This window comes from Megascapheus bottae, chromosome 24 (genome assembly GCF_031878675.1).
Source record: "Megascapheus bottae isolate mThoBot1 chromosome 24, mThoBot2.hap1, whole genome shotgun sequence".
Taxonomy (NCBI): domain Eukaryota; kingdom Metazoa; phylum Chordata; class Mammalia; order Rodentia; family Geomyidae; genus Megascapheus; species Megascapheus bottae.
This window is the reverse complement of record NC_143532.1, coordinates 8,313,451-8,334,394: the sequence shown is the minus strand read 5'-3', so window position 1 is coordinate 8,334,394 and position 20,944 is coordinate 8,313,451. Positions and strand designations below refer to the sequence as shown.

The following is a 20,944-nucleotide window of genomic DNA, read 5'->3' as shown; positions in this document are numbered from 1 at the left end:
CCCCATCCCCAGTAGTGGTCACTCTGGCCACACCCTCTAGGAGACGCTGCTAGGAGCTCTGCCAAGGCTGATTCAGTCAAGCAGCTTATGGGAGGGCAGAGGCAGTGGATGAAATGGAAACACATCCATTGGACTTCATGAGGCCTTGTGAAGCTGGCACAAATCCTATTGTGCCCTTTCTGGGCCCCTGGTCTCAAAGTATCCTTATATATCAGGATGGAGGCAGCTTCAGGCCTCCCAAGGTCATCTGATTCCATGACCAGTGCTCTTTCCTTGCACTTCTTTCCTGCTTGGAATTTGGCAATGGATGGTCTTGTTCCCTTCTTTTCTCTCAGTCAGTCATGGGGCTTGAACTCTGGGCCTAGGTGCTGGCTTTAAGCCCTTCAGCTTAAGGCTAGTACTCTACCATTTTGAGCCACATGGCCACTTCTGGTTTCCTGGTGGTTCACCAGAGACAAGCATCTCAAAGACTTTCGGGCCTGGGCTGGCTTTGAGCTGCATTCCTCAGCTCTCGGCCTCCAGAGTAGCTAGGATTGTAGACATCAGCCATTGGCGCTCAACTTGGAGTCTTGTTTCTGATGACTCTAATACTTTTTTTGACTATCATGTTTACTAGTTTACCACATAGAATGACTCAAAAGGAGCTTAGAAAACAAGTCTACCCATACAACTTCACTCAAAGCAATTCTATAATTTTGTTACCTCCTACCACTCCTGTCCCCCTACTGAACTCTAGGCCTTGTGTTTGCTAGGCAGGCCATTCCTCCTCCTCCTCTCTCTTTTTTGGGGGGGCCAATCCTGGGCCTTGCACTCGGCCTGAGCACTGTCCTTGGGTTTTCTCAAGGCTAGAGTTCTAACACTTGAGCCATAGCACCATTTCTGGCTTTTTTCTATGTATGTGGTACCGAGGAATCAAACCTGGGTGTTTTGAATGTTAGGCAAGAACTCTACCACTAGGCTAAACTCCCAGCCCCTCATCTCTTTTTTGCTCTGGTTAGTTTTCATGTAGACTCTGGAATTTTTAGGGACCTACCTTAAACCCTGGTCTCTCTACTTATGCCTGCCACAAAGCTAGGATCAGACATACACATTTGGTTTGCTGTTGAGAGACTCTAAGTTGGTCTCATACTAGGATCCTCCCAATCACTGCTTCTAAAGTACTGGTAATAGTTACGTGCCACCACAACTGGCCCTAATTCCAAGATTCTGTTGGCAGAAAATTGGCATGGTCTGCGGTGGATTGCAGTAGTGAATACCGCTATGGAAGGCCATCACCACAGGGGCTGGGAACTGAAGCCTCACCTGTACAATTCCAAATGTAGGCACTGAACAGTCCTTTAGCCTTCAGCTACATGCAGGAGGGGCTCTACTAACCTCCTTTCTAAAACCGTTCATTCATTTCCAACTTGGATATTTTTGTTGGTCTATTCTTGAACAACCAACAACATTCCCTCCCTCTCCATCACAGCTAGTGATTTCCAAGTCTGATCACTTATACAGATTGAAAAGTATTTATTCTCCTTTTTTTTGGGGGGGGGGGAGCAGGCAGAGTAGCACTGGGGTTTGAATTTAGGGTTTTGGATTTCCAAAGTGCTCTTGGGCCACACTTCCAGCTCCAGATTGAGCAACATTTAAAGTTCTTTTTTTTTTTTAAATTTTGTAAGTCCATGATTCTATCCTAATACACTGGCCATTCTGATGGTCAACTGGGATAAGGGCTACACTATTAGGTTTCTTACCACTTCCTGACCTAAGTGTATTTACCCTCCTCTCCTCTTTCAGACTCAAGAGGTTTGGAATTTTGTTCTGAAAGCTCCAAGTTGTTTGATCTGAAGGTATTAGACATGGGCTTAGGCTCTTCTGAAACTCACTGCCATATGCTCTAGCATTCAACTCACCAACTTCAACAGGGATAAAGATGGCCAGTTTATCAACACCCTTGTCCAACCTCTGGGTATAGAACAGACCTGGGAAAAAGGCAGAATAATTGCCTAGCTGGCAAGCTTTCTGATGATGGCCTTCTAAGTACCTCAAGAAATAGCTTATGATATGGACATGGTACTGGAAATAAAAACATAACGACGGGCCGGGAGTTTGGCCTAGTGGTTAAAGTGCTTGCCTAGCATGCATGAAGACCCGGGTTCGATTCCTCGGTACCACATACATAGAAAAAAGCCGGAAGTGGTGCTGAGGCTCAAGTGGTAGACCTCTAGCCTTGAGAAAGTCCAAAGACAGTGCTCAGGCCCTGAGCTCAAGCCCACGACTGGCAAAAAAAAAAAACAAAAAAAACACATAACGACATAGACATAAAAATTTATGACTCTATAGACATTTTATTACATAGATTAATATGTATCTATGACATACAAACCCCGAGCTGAATTTTAATTGTTCTAAAACCTAAGTGCCAGTGATTGTATATAGATTCTCTTCTTGAATACTTATTTGTTAAATACATCATCTGAAATATGATGTGAGTGCATTGGTTGATTGTTGATGCTCTGACACTGTGGTAATGTACTCAACTGATCTCATTCACTTAAACATTGAGCCTTTCATGCTACAGGTCCCCAAATAAAAATCTATCATGGCTAAGGGGGCATGAACCCTTACCATGTGTCCCCATTTGAGCCATCTATTCCCCCATACTATCTTTTTGGACCAGTTTTTATTTCAAAAGATGTTCCTTCTGAACTCTGGACAGCCAGCCGTTGGAAATCAATTTTAAGGATGTAATAAGCTCAAAAATATACACAAGGGGGCCAGAGGTGTAACCTAGTGGTAGAGTGCTCACCTAGCATGCATGAAGCCCTGGGTTCGATTCCTCAGTACCACATATCAGAAAAAGCCAGAAGTGGCATTGTGGCTCAAGTGGCAGAGTGCTAACCTTGAGCAAAAAGTGCCCAAGGACAGTGTCCAGGCACTGAGTTCAAGCCTAGGACTGAAAACAAACAAACAAGTGAATGACTCATGTAAGCACATGGTACTTCTACTCCAAACAGTATACCTAAGGAATCGACAGAAACGTACAGAAATTCATGTCTAGTCAGTTCTAGCTGCCCACCTCTGCCTTTCTCGGCTTCCAAAAGGCATCCTGGACACAGGCACTCTTATTACACAGGGGACACCAAGTGCCTTTCCTGCCAGCAATACATTTATACAAACCTAGAAAAGCAACATTCCAGTCACAGTCCAATTTGACACCCCCTCCCCCCTCCCCCAGGAATGCTATTCTTGGCAAGAGATCTTCGGAAGGAAACATCTGCAGAACCTCTGTCTGTGAAGTCAGGGAAAGCTGAAACAGCTGAAGTTTTTGGTCCTCTTAGATCTAAGTCACAGGGGCATCACAGAACAGGATGGGAGCAAATCTAATAACCACAGGCAGATGCCTCAGGGTCCTGACACGACCCCTCCTTACTGCTTCCCAGCAGACTTTGCAAGGCCAAGGAATGTTCCCCCTTTACCTATTCAGTTAAACCAAAGGAGACAATCCAATTTCTTTTTCTTAAAATTTTTTGTCAGTCCTGGGGCTTTCTCAAGGCTAGAGCTCTACCACTTGAGCCAAAGCACCACTTCTGGCTTTTTTCTCTTATGTGGTACTGAGGAATCGAACCTGGGTCTTCATACCCTACCATTAGGCCAAACTCCTGGTCCCCTCCAATATCTTAAACAACTATATAGAAAGAATCTGTAATTCAGATTATCCAATCACTAAGTATTACTAACACCTTTTGTAGGTCCAGAGGCAGCAACTCTGAAAAAATCAAATTTCTCCCCTAAGCCTATGTAAGCCATGTTCCTTGCAACTGTACTCCAAAATTTCCACTTCTTAGAGCCCTTCATCTGCTGGGAGAGAACCAGCAAACTGATGACAAATCTGAATGAAAGCTCTACAACAATTCCTGGTAACATACAGAGACCAAGTTTTCCTTGCTTATGTCCCTTCTGATACTGTAGGAAGAGCATATGTGTTAGAGATGGAAAGAAGAAAGCCAGGAACGAAGAGCCACTACTCAACTGGGCTGTCAGCATCACACATTGTGGTAGGATGGATTTCGGACCTAAGGAAAAAGCGAGCCCTGAAGAGGCTTCCCAAATGTAATTCTGAAGTAGACTCCTGTGTAAATTCATGAGCTCAGTGAGGAAAATGTTACACAGGGCCTCAATTCCTAGCAAAACCTACTGGGTCCATTGAGAGATGTAGAACCAAGATGATACTTAGTTCCAACAGAATGGTGCAATTAGCCCTCTCCTCTCTTTGCTGAATGGTGGGCTGCAGTCAAAGATTGTATCTCATCATCTTCATTCCTGGTTCTTATCATACCAGTGCTAGCTGCAGAGAACTCACTCAGTCTTATTCCTCCGCTTAAGTGGCTGAGCAGATGCTGAGAAATGTTTTACTTTGTGAAGCACTAACAACAGCACTGAGTGAGCACTCCTGCCCCCCACCCCCCCACCTCCTGCTCCCCGCCTCCGCCCCCCGCCCAGTTCAAATGTGTTGAAGGAATGCCTGGAAGGTTAGGGCCTCCCACACAGCAGTCAGTAGGGGAGGAGAAATTTCCAGGCGTGGGCTGGAATATTTCTGAATCAGGGCCACTACTGGCCAACAGGCTCACAAGTGTTCCTTCCTTACATCCCCAAGGCCATCTGGAACCTTCCCCAAATGACTGCTTATAAACAGCCCCCACCAAACACTCCTGGACCCCTGGTTGCCCTGTTTTTCTCAACAGGGCACACATATATGGACTGCACCCAAGGGAAGGCTAGTATCCAGGTTTCTGTACTTACAGACCCCTCCCAGCAGTCACAGGGCCAAGGGATTATGACAATGAAGCTGTGGAAGAAATAAAGAACATTCCAAGACTTCAGAGTAGAAATGTGCTGGGATGGGGAGGGTATCTATGTATTACGGGTCTAAATTTCATCAAGAAAGAACGAAAGAAAGGCAGACAGACAGACAGACAGACAGACAGACAGAAAGAAAGAAAGAAAGAAAGAAAGAAAGAAAGAAAGAAAGAAAGAAAAGAAAAGAAAGAAAAAGAAAAGAAAGAGAGAGAAAGGGCTCGTTTTTTTCTAATCCAGGTTCAAATCTCCCACTTTAATCTTCATGCCCAGAAAAGACACACAGACTTGGCCACCTTAAAAACGATTTGTATTTTTGGGTAGGTTAAGAGTGGCAGAATTCAGGAGTCACACTGCATCCGACCTGGCCCCTCTATAGCTTACCTCCCTATCTCCCACAAAGTAACATTGTACAAAACTGTATTTACAGGAAAAAACAGTTAAAATTTAAGGGTGTATACAAAAGTAGACAAGAGCCACAGATACAAATGCAGGGACGTTATGTTCTACACTAGAGCCTGTGGCAATATATGATGTAGTAGGCAGAGAAAAATGAGCACACCTCAGCGCCAGTTTGGGGGGAACCAATCATTTCAAGGGAAGAGTTGCGGGGGGGAAAAAGCTACTGGCTTTAACATTGCAGTTTTAATTATCCAGTCACCTTTCTCCGGTTACGAGGCAGAAATCAGGTGGTAATAATGGTGGCAAAAATAAACCAGAGCCTCTGGTGAGCCCCACAGGTAAAGGAAGGCTCAGAAAGCGTAACGGGTCCGGATATCCTCAAGCTTCTTGGACACTTCTGGAGGGGTCCGGTCTAGTTCTTCAGAGACATTCTTTTGCTTATTTGGCTCCATGGAGTTGAATTGCTCACAGAGGTCTCCATCAATCACATTCTGAAACAGAGAAGTCAGAAGAAGACTAAATTAAACAAAGAAAAGGGCACAGCCAAAACAGCAGTTGGCAGGTAAAGGTGTCTACTGTTCTTTGACAAACCCAATTCCACTTGTAGGGCCAGAAGTATATTCCAAGTTAACATGGGCAGGTAGCTCACCCAAGCAAACCCAGTGTAAACTTTGTTACAGCCTCCTCTTTGGGGAGAGGAATATCTATCATTAGCTACATAAATCATATGTCCCCACTACAGCCTCCATCAATCTTGATGCTCGTTCTCTCAGGACTATTCAGATTTTTTCTTTTTTTGGTGAGGTTTTTCCTTGTTAGGCAAGTGCTCTTAGCAGAGACAGCGACTAACACCCCAACCTGGTTCGGATGTTGGCAGGACTCATGCTTACTGGGGAAGATATTCTATTCTACCCCTTATGCCACATCCCCAGCCCTAGACTACTTGAGTTTTTTCGATGGAGTCTTACTACGTAGCCTCCTGGGTGCAAGGATTACAGGCAGAGGCTACTATGCCCAGTTAGAAATGTTCTGACTTCTAAGAAACTGCTGGAAAATAGGCGTAGGTGAGTAGTAGGCAGATGATTCTCCTTACCTTAACAGGGAAGTAATAGGAACGAAAGCTGAGGTGGTCCCGCCCACAGAGAGGAGGATGCTCAGACCGAAGGTGCATTTCTACATGCTGAAAGAAGTCATGGTCCTGTGGAAGAGACAATGCACCTCTGAGTAACGCGACTCCAACTTGCCAGTGATGATTTCAAGACAGATACTGATCCTTTCTTCTTCTTTTTTAAAATCGGTGGGAAGGAGGGGACCTTCTACGAAGAACAGACTGTCCATGAACTATCGATCCTCTTGTCTCAGCCTCCTGAGTATTGGGGATCATACTATGCCACTATGTGTAGCTCCAAACAATTGATAAATAATCACTCATCTGACAGTCAAAAGGTTTCTTTCTACAACAATAGGAGGACTAAAACAAGACCTCACTATATTATATACAGAGTACAAGAGAATGTTATTTGCAAAGAGTAGCCTATGAGGTCAGATTCCTGATTCCAGATTGTTCATGGAATGTTGCAAACCACTTAACCAATCCTAAAATTGTTATCCCAGAGGACATTATCTTGTTAATCCTGGTTCACGGAATTCTGTTCTTACGCATTGGGCCAAAACTGGTACATCAAATGAATTACCTTCCCCAGGGGGAAAAAAAATCCAGGATTTCTCTCTCCTCAAGGACAGAAAGCTAGGGAAAGTGAGAGAGGGGGGGGGGGGGGGAGAGAGAGAATGTGCACCAGTCTTAGGGCTTTAACTCAGGGCCTGGGCAACTGGCTAAGATTTTCTGCTCAAACCACTTGAGCCACAGCTCTATTTCTGGCTCATTGATGGTTAGTTGATAATACAACTTTTCCTGTCCAGGCTAGCTCTGAACCATAATCCTCAGATCTCAGCCTCCTGAGTAGCTAGGATTACATATGTGAGCCATTGACATCTAGCTTCTCCAAACTCTTCTGTCATTGTCAAAATGCCTACATATACAAGTAAGGACAAATATCCTCTAAGTCATATTCAGCACTAAAAATCCTAGGAATGCCAAAGCAATGTGGGTATGCTTACCTCATGGGATGTGAATGGGACAAGGATGCCAATTCCACCTGACAAGGTGGTATAAACGAGCGATTCTGAGCCTCCTGGGATCAAAGTGGTCTTCTGTAGTGACAGTACTGTCTCTCCAACATGGTAGTTCATGATCACCTCTGCCTACAAGGTGAAAACAGACTGTAACTGTTTGTGTCCTTCAGAATCTGTACTGGATTTCCAAGGTTAATCAATGCCTTCATGTACATTCTACCATACTTGTTTTTTTCCCTGGGAAAGAAAGCAACTGCTTTTACACTCAGACCATGCTCCAGTCCTTTTGCTTTCAGGTCGTTATTATTCCCACCCAGAAAGGGTCTTGCATTTTGCCCAGGACAGCTTCAAACCACAATCCTGACCTGCACCATCCTAAGTAACTGAGATTATAGGTATGCACCACCATATCCAGGCTCATTTAAGAAACAAGTGATGAAGTGCTAGCCTTGAGCACAGAGACTCAGGAATAGTGCCCAAGCCTAAAGTTCAAGTCCCAGGACTGACAAAAAAACAAAAACTTTAATTACTAAACTAGAGCCAGGAGTTTGGTCAATAGTGGTAGAGTGCTTGCCTAGCATGCACGAAGACCCAGGTTCGATTCCTCAGTATCACATACATAGAAGGAAAAAAAAAGTTGGAAATGGGGCTGTGACTCAAGTGGTAGAGCTCTAGCCTTGAGAAAGCCCAAGGATAGTGTTCAGGCCCTGAGCTCAAGCCCAGGACTGGCAAAAACAGACAAAAAAAAAATAATAATAAAATAAAAGAGGAAAAGCCCAACCCAAAAATTTTCACCAATTCCAGGAATTCTCTTGCATATTTCTATACAGACAGTTTTGAATTAAAACCAGTTTTATGTAATTATAATGTGAGATAAAATATATTTTATATATTTTTGTTCTGGTTTTGTTTTGAGATAGTATTACTATGTAACTCAAGTGGCGTTGAACTCTCAATCTTCCTGGCTTAGCATTTTTGGTGATGAAAGGACAGGTGTGTGTGTCATGTTACGATACTGGATATCCTACATTTTTTTTTCTTTTTTGCCAGATCTGGAGCTTGAACTCAGGGCCTAAGCACTGTCCTTGGGCTTTCTCAAGGCTAGAGCTCTACCACTTGAGCCACAGCACTATTCCTGGATTTTTCTTTGTATATGGTACCAAGGAATCGAACCCGGGTCTTTGTGCATGCTAGGCAAGTACTCTACCACTAGGCCAAATTTCTGGACCTATCCTGCATTTTTATAACTTTGTTGTAAAACTAATTATTTAGCGACTAAAATGCCTTCAGTTGACATAAGTCAATTTATCTAAACATTCCCTTCTTGATTGTAATTTGATTCTTTTCCAATGCATCACAAATATAAATAGCATCACAATGAGAAAAAAGAAAGCACCAGGGGCTCACAACTCACACCTACAATTCTAGCTTAGCTATTCAAGAGGATGAGATCTGAGGACTGTGGTTCAAAATCAGCCTAGGCAGTAAAGTTTATGAGACTTGTAACCTCCATTTTGCTGCCCCTCCACTCCCCTCAAAAAGCCAGAAGTAGAACTGTGGCTCAAGTGTGGCTAGGCCCCGAGTTCAAGTCCCAAGGCCAGTATACAAGGACATACACACACACACACACACACACACGCATATAATCTCAAAATTATTAGTCTTAAAGTGCTTCAAAATTCCTTCACTTTTTACTGGAAGTCTAATGTTAGTCTCAAAATCTCCTTAAGGTTAAGATTATTTCTGGTAGACAATTGCCATCTAAAAACCTTTTTGGCTGAGTGTGGCGTATACCTGTTAGAGAGGTATACACTCGGCCACGGTGCACTCATATACGTGTGGGTAATCCATTAACCACTTTCTTCAGTGAAGGCAAGGGGACAGGATGCTTTTCCTTGGGCCCTCTCTACAATCTTACCTTCTGTGAGGCACCATTGAGCAAGCCCCGGTCCCATAGAGCTTTGTTTCCTGTGGGATCTTCATCTACTTCATCATTGGTGTTAGGTGGGAGCCTCACCTAAAAGAAAGTAATACAAATCACAGCAATGGGTCCTGGATCACCGAACAATGTTTGCCCCAGATCTTGCAACCAAGCCTAGGGCAATATGCAGACAAAGGCTTGCCAGGTTGCTTGCATCTGCTCTGGAAGCAGATACCCAAGGAGCAACAAACCCAGAATTAAGATGTTTTTGCCCATAAACAAGAAAAGGATGCCCATAATTAATTATCAGGGAAGTGGAGAAGGGAGAGGAAGATATCCATAACATTGGTAAGAAAGCTTGAAAAACAAAGAACTTTTGAGTCATTCTTTGTAGCATTAAATTTCATATTCATTTTAACTTTACATATTACAGACCATTATCAGAGATTCTTGGCTGAACACCAACACAAACCAAACCAGCTCTCCAACATACCACTATAACAACAAGAAAACAACATCAACTTACCACACAAATGTTGCCAAACTTGTCTGCCCCAGCCACAGTATCATAGTCAAGGAGACTGGCTGTTGTGACCCATCGGGGATAGGTGTCATCAGCAAAGATAATGAGCTGGTTTTCATTACGCTTGTAGCGAACCCAGATAAAACTTTCTTGGACATCAGACACAATTACCCTGTGTCCAATAGTCTGGATCCCAGATATGTAATTAGCTATATGCTAGGAAAAAAAAAAAGACATTAGTGTCACCTTGGAATTTAGAACCCACAGCAAGTCCATCTTTCCCTGACTACAACATCTATTAGATTTATAGAATAACATACCTGAAAGCACAGCAGTATAAAATAAATAAGTAGGTGAAACGAAAGACTAGGTTTTTGTTTGTTCACTCTGAAAGTCTCTTGGTTCTGATAGGCATGGACCCACTGAGTAACTAAGGGTGGCTTTCAACTTTTTCTTTTTTGCCAGCCCTTGGCCTTGAACTCAGGGCCTGAGCACTGTCCTTGGGCTTTCTCAAGGCTAGAGTTCTACCACTTGAGCCATAGAACCACTTCCGGCTTTTTCTGTGTATGTGGTACCACGGAATTAAACCCAGCCAGACCAAACTTCCAGCCCTGCCTTTAAACTTTCAATCCTCAATTGTCCTTCCCCAGTGCTGAGTTATATTTGTGCTATCACATGCGGTAGGAACAAGACTTTTTTGGTAGTACTAAGATTTAAATTCACAGGCTTTGGGGCTTGCTCACACTGATACTTCAGTCCTGTTTTCCACCTGTTATTTCTCATGTCAAGTTTTCAAAAGAGCCTTCCGCTGATCCCGAAACAAACATGGAATGCTAGCTGGACGCAATGACTCATCCCTGTAAACCTAGCTACTCAGGAGGCTGAGATCTGAGGATTGTGGTTCAAAGCCAGCCCAGGCACTAAAGTCCATGAAACTCCTATCTCCAATTAAGCACCAGAAAAGTGGAAGTGGTGCTGTGGCTCAAGAGGCAGGGCAGTAGCCTTGAGCTGAAGAGCTCAGGGAGACAGCGCTCAGGCCCAGAGTTCAAGCCCCACAACCATCCCCCACCACACACACACACACACACACACACACACACTCCTGACAATTAAAAATCAAATAGACTAAGAAACCAGTACTAGGTTTAAAGAAACCATGGGGCCGGGAGTTTGGCCTAGTGGTTAAAGTGCTTGCCTAGCATGCACGAAGACCCAGGTTCGATTCCTCGGTACCACATACACAGAAAAAAGCCAGAAGTGGTGCTGAGGCTCAAGTGGTAGAGCTCTAGCCTTGAGAAAGTCCAAGGACAGTGCTCAGGCCCTGAGCTCCAGCCCAGGACTGGCAAAAAAAAAAAAAAAAAAAAAAAAAAAAAGAAACCATAACGTCACTCCTGTTTTTCCTCTAGACTTAAATTCTGAGGCTGCAACTAGAGAGACGACAATGTGGGCCTAATAAAGAATGTTATCATTTGCCTAAAGTCAACTTTTTCCTCCTTAGGTAGATCTTAATATCCACACCAGCACATTTACCTTATTCTCACATTTTCGGAGTAATTTCTTCTTCCCCAGGTCATACACTCTCAAAAGTTTTCCCACACCAATTAACACCCTTCCTTGGAATGGGGCAATGGCAGCAGGGACTTCTTCAACTGGTGTCTGTGAGAGGAAAAGCAGGTTACACAACTACCAGAACTTACATGCTAACCCCACTCCCTCAACCCCAAACTGCCTTTTCTACAGGTTCTTGTCAAGACAGAGCAAGTGACCTTCTGCAAATCAGATAAATTAACTACACATTCAACAGTCCAAATGAGTTTACCATAAAAATGGGTCCGTGAAGCCATCATTGCTTAGAATCTATTCCCTGTATGGTAAAGCTGAAGCTTTACTATGTACTATTAATGTAAAGGAAAGAATATGAATTATTCTAAATAACAACATTCACTAGTTGGTACTAAGACCCTTCTTTATTGTACCATTATCGTTATTACTTTAACCCAGGGCCTAAGTACTGTCCTGAGCCTATTTGTGCTCAAGGCTCAAGGCTAGCGCTCTACCACTCGAGCCAGTTCCACTTCTGGTTTCTTCTGAGTAGCTTATTGGAGACAAGAGTCTCATGGACTTTCTTGCTCAGGCTGGCTTTGAACTATAATTCTCAGAGCTCAGCCTCCTGAGTAGTTAGGATCATAGGTATGAGTCACAAGTGCCTGGCTGAGAATAGTTCATTTTCAAAGCTAAGTTCTGGTCTTGAATTACTGACAGTTTAAATAAGACAGTAAACAAGAGGTTGATTTAGTGTGTATCTCCTGTGAGACTCAAGTACAGGAGCAGCACAAGCATGAAGGTCCCAGCATGTTCCATGTGCTAGCCTAAGATGGCTTAAAATCAATGAGCTATTTAGTATTCCAAAACCCTGATGCATACATTCAATCCAAAAGTCACTATCTGGTTCCTACCTTATGCAAAAACTCTAGTTTTTCCCCATTGTTCACAAGCTTGTATGTATACACAAAGCCCCCTGCCACAGATCGAGGATTCAGAATCAGGTCCTTGGCCACGCCCACCAGCACATACCAGTCTTCACCAGTGTTGGAGAACCTGCACACAGCCACACTACAAACAGAAAAAGCAAAAGCCAGGTTTTAGTCAAAATTCTAAGAACTCATTTCCATGTACCAAACCCTGCACTATCGTCCTGGGCTCCTTACCTAAAAGCAGCCTCGTTTTGCTCCAGCTGGACAAGGTCCAGTGTGTTCCCCTGAATAGGATTCATGACTCGGATCACAGAGGCCCACTGCCCATTGCCTGCCTTGGGAGCTCCAAAAATGGATTCAGGGAGGTTTTCATTGAGAAATGCTGCTGCCATCTCTGCAGCCAGCTCCCGCTCATCTTCCCCTGCTGCTTCCACCATTTCCTGTATCCAAAGAGCAAGAAGAACCAATGTTCAGAGTTAAGTAGGTAAGGAGCAAATTCTAACCAGGTGCTGATGGCTTAAGCCTATAATCCTAGCTACTGGAGACTGAGATCTGAGGATCAGTTTAAAGCTACCCCACGCAGGAAACTCCATTAAGAACTCATCTCCAATTAACCACCAAAATGCCAGAATTGGAGCTGTGGCTCAAGTGGCAGAACATCAGCCTTGAGCAAAGAAGCTCAAGGGCAATGCCCACCCCCCGAGTTCAAGTTCCAGGACTGATACCATTAAAAAAAAAAAAAAAAAAAAAAAAGCAGCATCAGTACTCCCCGAAGTAAAGACATGGAGAGGTTTAAGATATGGTGAGGAAAGAAGCACTAGCAGAAAAATCAGACACTGATAGTTACAAAGTGCCAAAAGAACGTGAGTTGCAGCAAACATTGGAACTAGTAATCTGAGAAAATGTGAAAATAAAAATCTTTTTCTTTTTTCTACCTAACATACCTCGCTAAGATACTTTCTTATCTCAGGATGCCTATGGTTCTGCATAATTGTGGCTTTCTGACTTTTTGTCAGGGTTTGGACAAACTATACCCGAGCTCTTTCGCTCAAGGCCAGCACTCTACAACTTTGAGCCACAGCTCCACTTCCAGTTTTCTGGGGGTTAGAGGTAAGAATCTTACAGACTGTCCTACCCAAGCTGGTTATAAACCACAAATCTCAGAGACACCTCAGTCTCCTGAGTAGCTAGGATTATAGGCATGAGCCACCATTGTCCAACAGCCTTTTGACTTTAACTGGAAAGCGACTTCTTGAAGAGCTGCTATTATGGAAAATCTAAAGGCTACTCTGGGTTCAAATCCAGGCAACATATAATCCTGGGTCAGAAGAAAACCAACAACTGTGGCAAAAGACTCTGCTTAAAGGATTGCAAGTGAGCCTGAATGGAAGTTTTTGTTTTGTTTTTGCAGTGCTAAATCCCCATACTCATACCTTGAAAAATTACACATCACCTTAAAAACTACAGTCTGAAATGGTAAGAACAAAATTCCAGGACAGCTTAGCCCATATAAGAAAGTCCAGCCCGGGCTGGGAGTTTAGCCTAGTGGTAGAGTGCTTGCCTAGCATGCACAAAGACCTGGGTTCGATTCCTCGGTACCACATACATAGAAAAAAGCCAGAAATGGTGCTGAGGCTCAAGTGGTAGAACTCTAAACTTGAGAAGAACCCAAGGACAGTGCTCAGGCCCTGTCCAAGCCCAGGACTGGCAAAAAAAAAAAAAAAAAATGTCCAGCCCAAGGAAGAAAGTCTGCAAGACTGTCTCAATGAAAGAAACTGGGTGTATGGCTCGCAGTTGAGAGTCTAGGAAGCATGAGACCCTGAATTTAAACCCCATTACTGCCCAAGTGGGGAATACAATCAGCCAATATGGAGGTTTAAAGTTTTATATAAAAGTTCATATGCGGGCCGGGAGTTTGGCCTAGTGGTAGAGTGCTTGCCTAGCATGAACGAAGACCTGGGTTTGATTCCTCGGTACCATATACATAGAAAAAAGCTGGAAGTGGTGCTGAGGCTCAAATGGTAGAGCTCTAGCCTTGAGAAAGTCCAAGGACAGTGCTCAGGCCCTGAGCCTGAGCCCAGGACTGGCAAAAAAAAAAAAAAAGTTCATATGCTTGTGCTTTCACTGAATCCCTTGAGATCAGACTTACCTCTGCCATCTGCTGTTTTCTCTGAGCTTTTGTGGCCTCAGTATAAGCATTGTGATCTGTCTCAATGATTATAAGGTTGTTACTTTCAGGATGGATGACAAATTTCCTAGGCGTATATTGCAATGGGAAGGCTACTTGATTGAAGACAGCACCTAGTTTCTCCAATGCCAAAATCCTGTGACAAAGGCACATGTGTTAACAGGTCACTCGCTCAAGTTCAAGAAACTGGTGGAATGGACCACGAGCAGTCACAGAAAGCACAGCCCCTCCAGATCTAATGTTGGTATCAAGCAACATGACACAAAAGCCTTCTAAGCTGTACAGGAAACAAGAAGATCAAAAAGAACCTCTGGGGGTGGGAGTTTGGCTTAGTGGTAGAGTGCTTGCCTAGCAGGCACGAAGACCTGAATATTTCCTCAGTACCACATACATAGAAAAAAGCCAGAGGTGGTGCTGAGGCTCAAGTGGTAGAACTCTAGCCTTGAGAAAGTCTAAGGACAGTGTTCAAGCACTGAGCTCAAGCTCAGGACTGGCAAAAAAAAAAAAAAGAAGGGCCTTCCCTTTCAGCAACATATACCACCGTTCACAAAAATTCTGGTATACTTACCAGTGAAACTTACATTATGATTATTAAAGGAATTTTATAATTTCAATGATAATATGACAATAAAATATTTATTTTTATTACTAACAATCCTAAAATAGAGACCCAATTTCAAATTTGTTGCAAAGCATTACAATTACCTAAACATGAGGCATATGTGCTGACTGTGTTACATAAAACAAAGTGGATGCTCTCCTGAATAAAATTCATCTCAACATTAGGAAATGCATGACAGTGCAAGAGTTGGCAAGTAGGAGACCTATATACCTATATACTTCTCCCCAACAGAACAGAGATGCAATTTAAACCAAACTAAACAGAATACAAAGACTTTTTTGGATGGGAGTTTGGCCTAGTGGTACAGTACCTGCCTAGCATACATGAAGACCCATGTTTGATTCCTTGGTAGCACATGTATAGAAAAAGGCCGGAAGTGGTGCTGAGGCTCAAGTGGTAGAGCTCTAGCTTTGAGCTTTTTTCTTCTTTTGGCCAGTCCTGGGCTTAAGCTCAGGGCCTGAGCACTGTCCTTGGATTTTTCTCAAGGCAAGAGCTCTACCACTTGAGCCTCAGCACCACTTCCGGCTTTTTTCTATGTATATGGTACCGAGGAATCAAACCCGGATCTTTGTGCAAGTTAGGCAAGCACTCTACCACTAGGCCAAACTCCCTGCCATAGAGCTCTAGCTTTGAGAAAGTCCAAGGACAGTGCTCAGGTCCTAAGCTCAAGCCCAGGACTGGCATAAATAAATAAATAAATAAATAAATAAATAAATAAATAAATAAATAAAATAAAGATATGGAGTTTTTTTTGGCCAGGTATACTCAGAAGGTGGGAGGATCAGGAGGATCAATGTTCCAAACAGGTTCAGAGGAAGAGAGCTGAAACTCTATGTTAACAAAAAAGGCTATGTGTCATCACACGCCTGCTATTTCAGCCACTGCCCCCCCCCACTCCCTGGGAGGTACTGGGGGAGGGAGGAGGGAATGGGATGGGACTAACCCTATCGCAAAAAAAAAGAAAAAAAAAGGGCTAAAAGCCCAGCTTAAGTCTTAGAGCCAACTGCTTAGCAAGCATGATGTGAAGTTCAAATTTCACCACTGGAGGGGGGATGGGGAAGCAAATTTCTGGCATGCAAGATGGATGATGTTCCTATTCTTGTAAATTTCCAAGTTTGAGCAATTAAAATGTTACTTTATTTAGAGACACTAATTTAAGTAATTTGCTAACATCTAAGTAATAAAACTATTTTAAAAAAATGGGCCAGGAGCATGGCCTAGTGGTAGAGTGCATACCTAGCTAGCATGTACAAAGGTCTGGGTTTGAGTCCTGTGGCGCTGTGGTTCAAGTGGTAGAGCACTAGCCTTGAAAAAGCCCAAGATTAGTGCCCAGGCCCTGAGTTCAAGCCGCAGGACTGCCAAAAAATAAAATAATAAAATAATAATAATCCTGCCTTACCACTGGCCCAAAATTAGACCACCCATCATGAATTAATATCAAAACTATGAGCTAATAAAACCTTTTTCTAGGTTGGTATCTCTTGTTTTGCTAAAACTAAGACATAACTCAACAGCAAAATATAAATTTAAAAATGGATAACAGATCTGGACATTAAAGAATGACCAATAAACATAAAATAAGCTCAATTATCATTAGCCATTAGAGAAATGCTTATCTAAACAGTGAGATAGTACTTCATATCCAACAAGATCTCTAAAATCAAAACCATAAGAATTTGTGAGAATATACAAAAACTAGACTCCTATTTTGGCTAGTAGGAATGTAAAATGACATACTCACTTTGAAAAATAGTCTAACTCCTCAAAAATTAAATGTAAGGCCAGGCACGGTGACTCGCATTTGTAATCCCAGTTATTCAAGAGATAAATTGAAATGATCAATTTGAAACCATTCTGAGCAAAAAGTCCATGAGACTCCCATCTCAACCAATAAGCCAGGGAATGGTGGCTCTCCCATCTATAATCCTAGCTACTGAGGAGGCCGAGATCTGAGAATCACAGTTCCAAGCCAGCTTGGGCAGGAAAAGTCCATGAGACTCATCTCCAATTAATACCAAGAAAACCAGATGTGGTGCTGTGGTGCTTAAGCATAAATAAAAATACTAGGGGAAAAAACAACAACAACAACAAGAACAACAAAAAACCCTTAGCTCTTGTGCTGGGATGTAGCTCAGTGGCAAAGCACTTGCCTAGCAAGTGCTATGTCCTGGGTTTGAGTCCCAGTACCAGAAAAACCACAACCTAAACTCTCAACACTGTTCTATACCACTAAGTATTAAAACTTGGTCTTCAAAGTCTAAAAAGTAACCAGAACTCAAAATCACCAACACTCGGCTCTAAGGTTTTTTTTTTTTTTTTTTTTTTTGCCAGGCTTGGGCTTGGGCTCAGGGCCTGAGCACTGTCCTTGGACTTTCTCAAGGCTAGCTCTCTACCACTTGAGCCTCAGCACCACTTCCGGCTTTTTTATATGTATGTGGTACCAAGGAATCGAACCCGGGTATTCGTGCATGCTAGGCAAGCACTCTACCACTAGGCCAAACTCCAGGCCATAAGGTTTTTGTGTCTTTTTTTTTTTTTTTAAATGCTTGAGCCAAATGAAGGTTCCAATTGGCTCTGTACCATCTCTCTACAACTAGCAGAACCACAGGCTGGGCCTTGGCAGAAATGCCTCTTACTGGGCTCAACACCAGACTCACTCACCTCAGAGTGTTGGTAGAAATGGCCACGATGCCCTCAGGACACTGTTCAGAGGCAAAGCCAGAGGCAAATTCCAGGGTCTCATATGACAGGGGTGTGAGATGAAAGCGAGATTGATAAGAATAGCTCAACCATGAGCGGCTTGACATAGCCAAGACCTAAAGAGAAAAGAACACATCTAGTAAATGGGAAGGCTCAAATATGGTAGATTGGCCAATTAATCCAAATTTCAATTAGAATACTCCATGGAATTTTAGAGATAAAAAAAAAGACATTGTGCTGAATACTGGTGGGGCTCAGGTCTGTAATCCTAGCTACTCAGGAGGCTGAGATCAGGATTATGATTCAAAGCCAGCCTAGGCAAGAAAGTCCACGAGACACTTATCTCTATCATCTCTAATACTCTACTCAAAAAAGCCAGAAGTGGAGCTGTGGCTTAAATAATAGAATATTAGTGGCTGGGACTATGGCCTAGTGGTATAGTGCTTGCCTAGCATTCATGAAGCCCTGGGTTCAAGTCCTTGGTACCAAAACAGAAAAACCCTACAGTAGTGCTGTTGCTCAAATGGTAGAGCACTAGCCTAGAGAAAGCCCAAGGACAGTGCCCAGTCCCTGAGCTCAAGCCCCAGGACTGGACACACACACACACAAAAAGAATACTAGGTGGGTGCCTGTGGCTCACACCTGTAATCCTAGCTACTCAAGAGGCTGAGACCTGATGATCACAGTTCAAAAATAGACTGGGCATGGAAGTCAGTGAGACCCTTATCTCCAATTAGCCACCAGAAAACTGGAAGTGGTACCATAGCTCAAGCGGTAGAACAGTAGTTTTGAGCTGAAGAGCTCAGGCACAGCGACTGGGCCCAGAGTTCAAGCCCTGTGACTGACTGACTAACTAACTAAATAGACTACTAGCCTTTGGGGGGGGGGAGACCCAAGTTCAAGCCCCAGGACAGACATCCCTCCACCCCACCCTCCAAAAGAAGAAAGCCATCACAGCAAAAGAAACCTAGAGAAGAGGTACTATGGCTCAGTATATTCTAAAATCACAGCTAATCATTCCCATTTTCTGAGTCTGTTTCTTCATGTGTGAAATAGAAATAATTACCCAAAGGCTGGACAGCTGTATACTCGTAACTACGAGAAGCCTGGGATATAAACTTGGCTAGTTTATTCATGGCTAGAGTGCTCTAATAAACGGTCATAGCTATCCCCAACCATATTTTCTCAGTCTAAAGAAAACTCCAGTACTCCTAAAGTCAAAGAATAGCACAGTGCCATACAGATTTCCAGTTGGAATGGTCTATGTTAAGTGAACCCAGTAAACTAGGAATTCTCCTTAGCTGGTATCATTTTACATTCAAATGTGCTGCCTGCCCCCTTAGATCACTTACTGCCTCCTGGCCTTGCATTCGGACTCGGAAGAGCTTCACAGGACGAGACCCCAGGTACCTTGTGCGGGTGTCAGACAAGTCCCCAGTGACAGGATCTAGGACCGTTCTCAACAGCACACCATTCTAGTCAAAAGGAAAGAAATAGGTAAAACATTTGAAATGCAAGTTATCACCTATGATAAAGAAAATGAGTTGGTAATTAAAAAAAAAAAAAATCCACCCTCGCAATCAGCTATCCATTCATTCTCTCATCTTCTTTTTCACTATTTCCCTCTTACAGTATATCTTGTAAATGTTTAAAATAGTGCGTGTTAAATTCTTCTTTATAACTTTAATATAGATCCACAATTGAAAAGTTCAAGCCCTTTTTCTTTGGTCAGTCATGGAACTTGAACTCTGGGCCTGGGCGCCGTCCCTGAGCTTTTCAGCTCAAGCTACTGCCCTTAAGCCCCAGTGCTACTCCCAGATTTCCGATTTTTCATTGGAGTCTCATAGACTTTAGTGCCAGGGCTGGCTTTGAACTGCAATCCTGAGATCTCAGCCTCCTGAGTAGCCAGGATTACAGGTATAAGCCACTGAGCCAGGCTGAATCCAAGCCTTTTGACTATGGTCTTTTTTTTTTTTTTTTTTGCCAATCCTGGGCCTTGAACTCAGGGCCTGAGCACTGTCATTGGGCTTTCTCAGTTGAGCAACAGCACCACTTCTGGCTTTTTTCTATGTATGTGGTACCAAGGAATCAAACACAGGTCTTTGTACATGCGAGGCAAGCACTCTACCACTAGGCTAAATTCCTGGCCCTTGACTATGTTTGTTAAACACCATTTCCTCTAAAATGAGGAAGGCAAGGGTAAGGCAAGAATGTTACTGAGTATAAAAATACTTCTTTCCAGACCGGCTTTGCTATAATGAAGTGGACCCACAGCACACTACTCATTTTCCTAAGTGATTATCTGAAACTATGGATACAAAAAAAAAAAAAAATCTAGCAATTAGATAAAGGAACATGTGAAATCTACAGAAGGCCTGATACAATTGGAACAATGGGAACTTCTGGAATTCTTACCTGCAGCCCAATGTTCAGATACAGGAAACCAATAGAACCTCTTTCACCCAGCTCATCCTGCTTCTCAGTTCCACCCATTTCCACAATACATAAGGACTCAGGTTGGGCTGGGAGAGCCTGCATGCTCAGAGGTTGCAAACAGTCCTGGGGGTGGGAGAATAGAGAGAGGGGGAAAGAAAAAAAACACTGACAAAACCAAAACCACAGGAAATGTCAATTCTGGAAAACAACATACACAAAGGCTAGTAATCAAAGGAAGAAGATCCTTATAGGTAAGAAAAACCTTAAAAATGAGTGCTTTTTTGAGACATGGTCTCCCTTTTGTGAGCCGTGAACTTGCAATCCTGATGCCTCAGCATTCTGAGTGCTGGGTAATAGGCATGTATCAACTCACATTGGGGAATGAGTTGAAGAGGATAAAAAATATTAAAGAAAATCTCAGAATAAGCTTTGGGAGAAATTTTCATCCTTCTTTTTGTCAAAGTTGACAGTGCTAAGAGTAAACAAGCAAAGAATATCTCCTCTTAAGTAAGTCCCTAGAGAGAGTCAAATTCCATTAATATAAAAAGTCAAAAAACTGGGAGCTGGTTGCTCATACCCATAATCCTAGTTACTTGCAAGGATGAGATCTGAGGATCATAGTCTGAAGTTGTAACTCCTTGTTGTTTTGTTTTGTTTTGTTGTCAGTTGTAGGGCTTAAACCCTGTCCCTGAGCTCTTCAGCT

The 20,944-nt window shown here is 43.1% G+C and overlaps 1 protein-coding gene across 1 annotated transcript in view; it reads right to left on the bottom strand.

Annotated features, from left to right (window-relative positions):
* Window positions 1–5,135: 5,135 nt before the first annotated feature.
* Window positions 5,136–20,944, bottom strand: part of Sf3b3 (splicing factor 3b subunit 3) — a 43,016-nt gene continuing 27,207 nt past the window's right edge. Inside the window, exons 15-26 of the mRNA XM_090357320.1 lie at window positions 20,221–20,364; window positions 19,158–19,280; window positions 17,767–17,921; window positions 14,445–14,619; window positions 12,530–12,735; window positions 12,278–12,434; window positions 11,352–11,477; window positions 9,825–10,037; window positions 9,296–9,394; window positions 7,363–7,506; window positions 6,338–6,442; window positions 5,136–5,735 (exon numbers count right to left, since the gene is read on the bottom strand). Of these exons, the coding sequence (XP_090213446.1) occupies window positions 5,595–5,735; window positions 6,338–6,442; window positions 7,363–7,506; window positions 9,296–9,394; window positions 9,825–10,037; window positions 11,352–11,477; window positions 12,278–12,434; window positions 12,530–12,735; window positions 14,445–14,619; window positions 17,767–17,921; window positions 19,158–19,280; window positions 20,221–20,364 (1,788 nt within the window). The 3' untranslated portion in view covers window positions 5,136–5,594. The remainder of the gene's footprint in view (window positions 5,736–6,337; window positions 6,443–7,362; window positions 7,507–9,295; window positions 9,395–9,824; window positions 10,038–11,351; window positions 11,478–12,277; window positions 12,435–12,529; window positions 12,736–14,444; window positions 14,620–17,766; window positions 17,922–19,157; window positions 19,281–20,220; window positions 20,365–20,944) is intronic.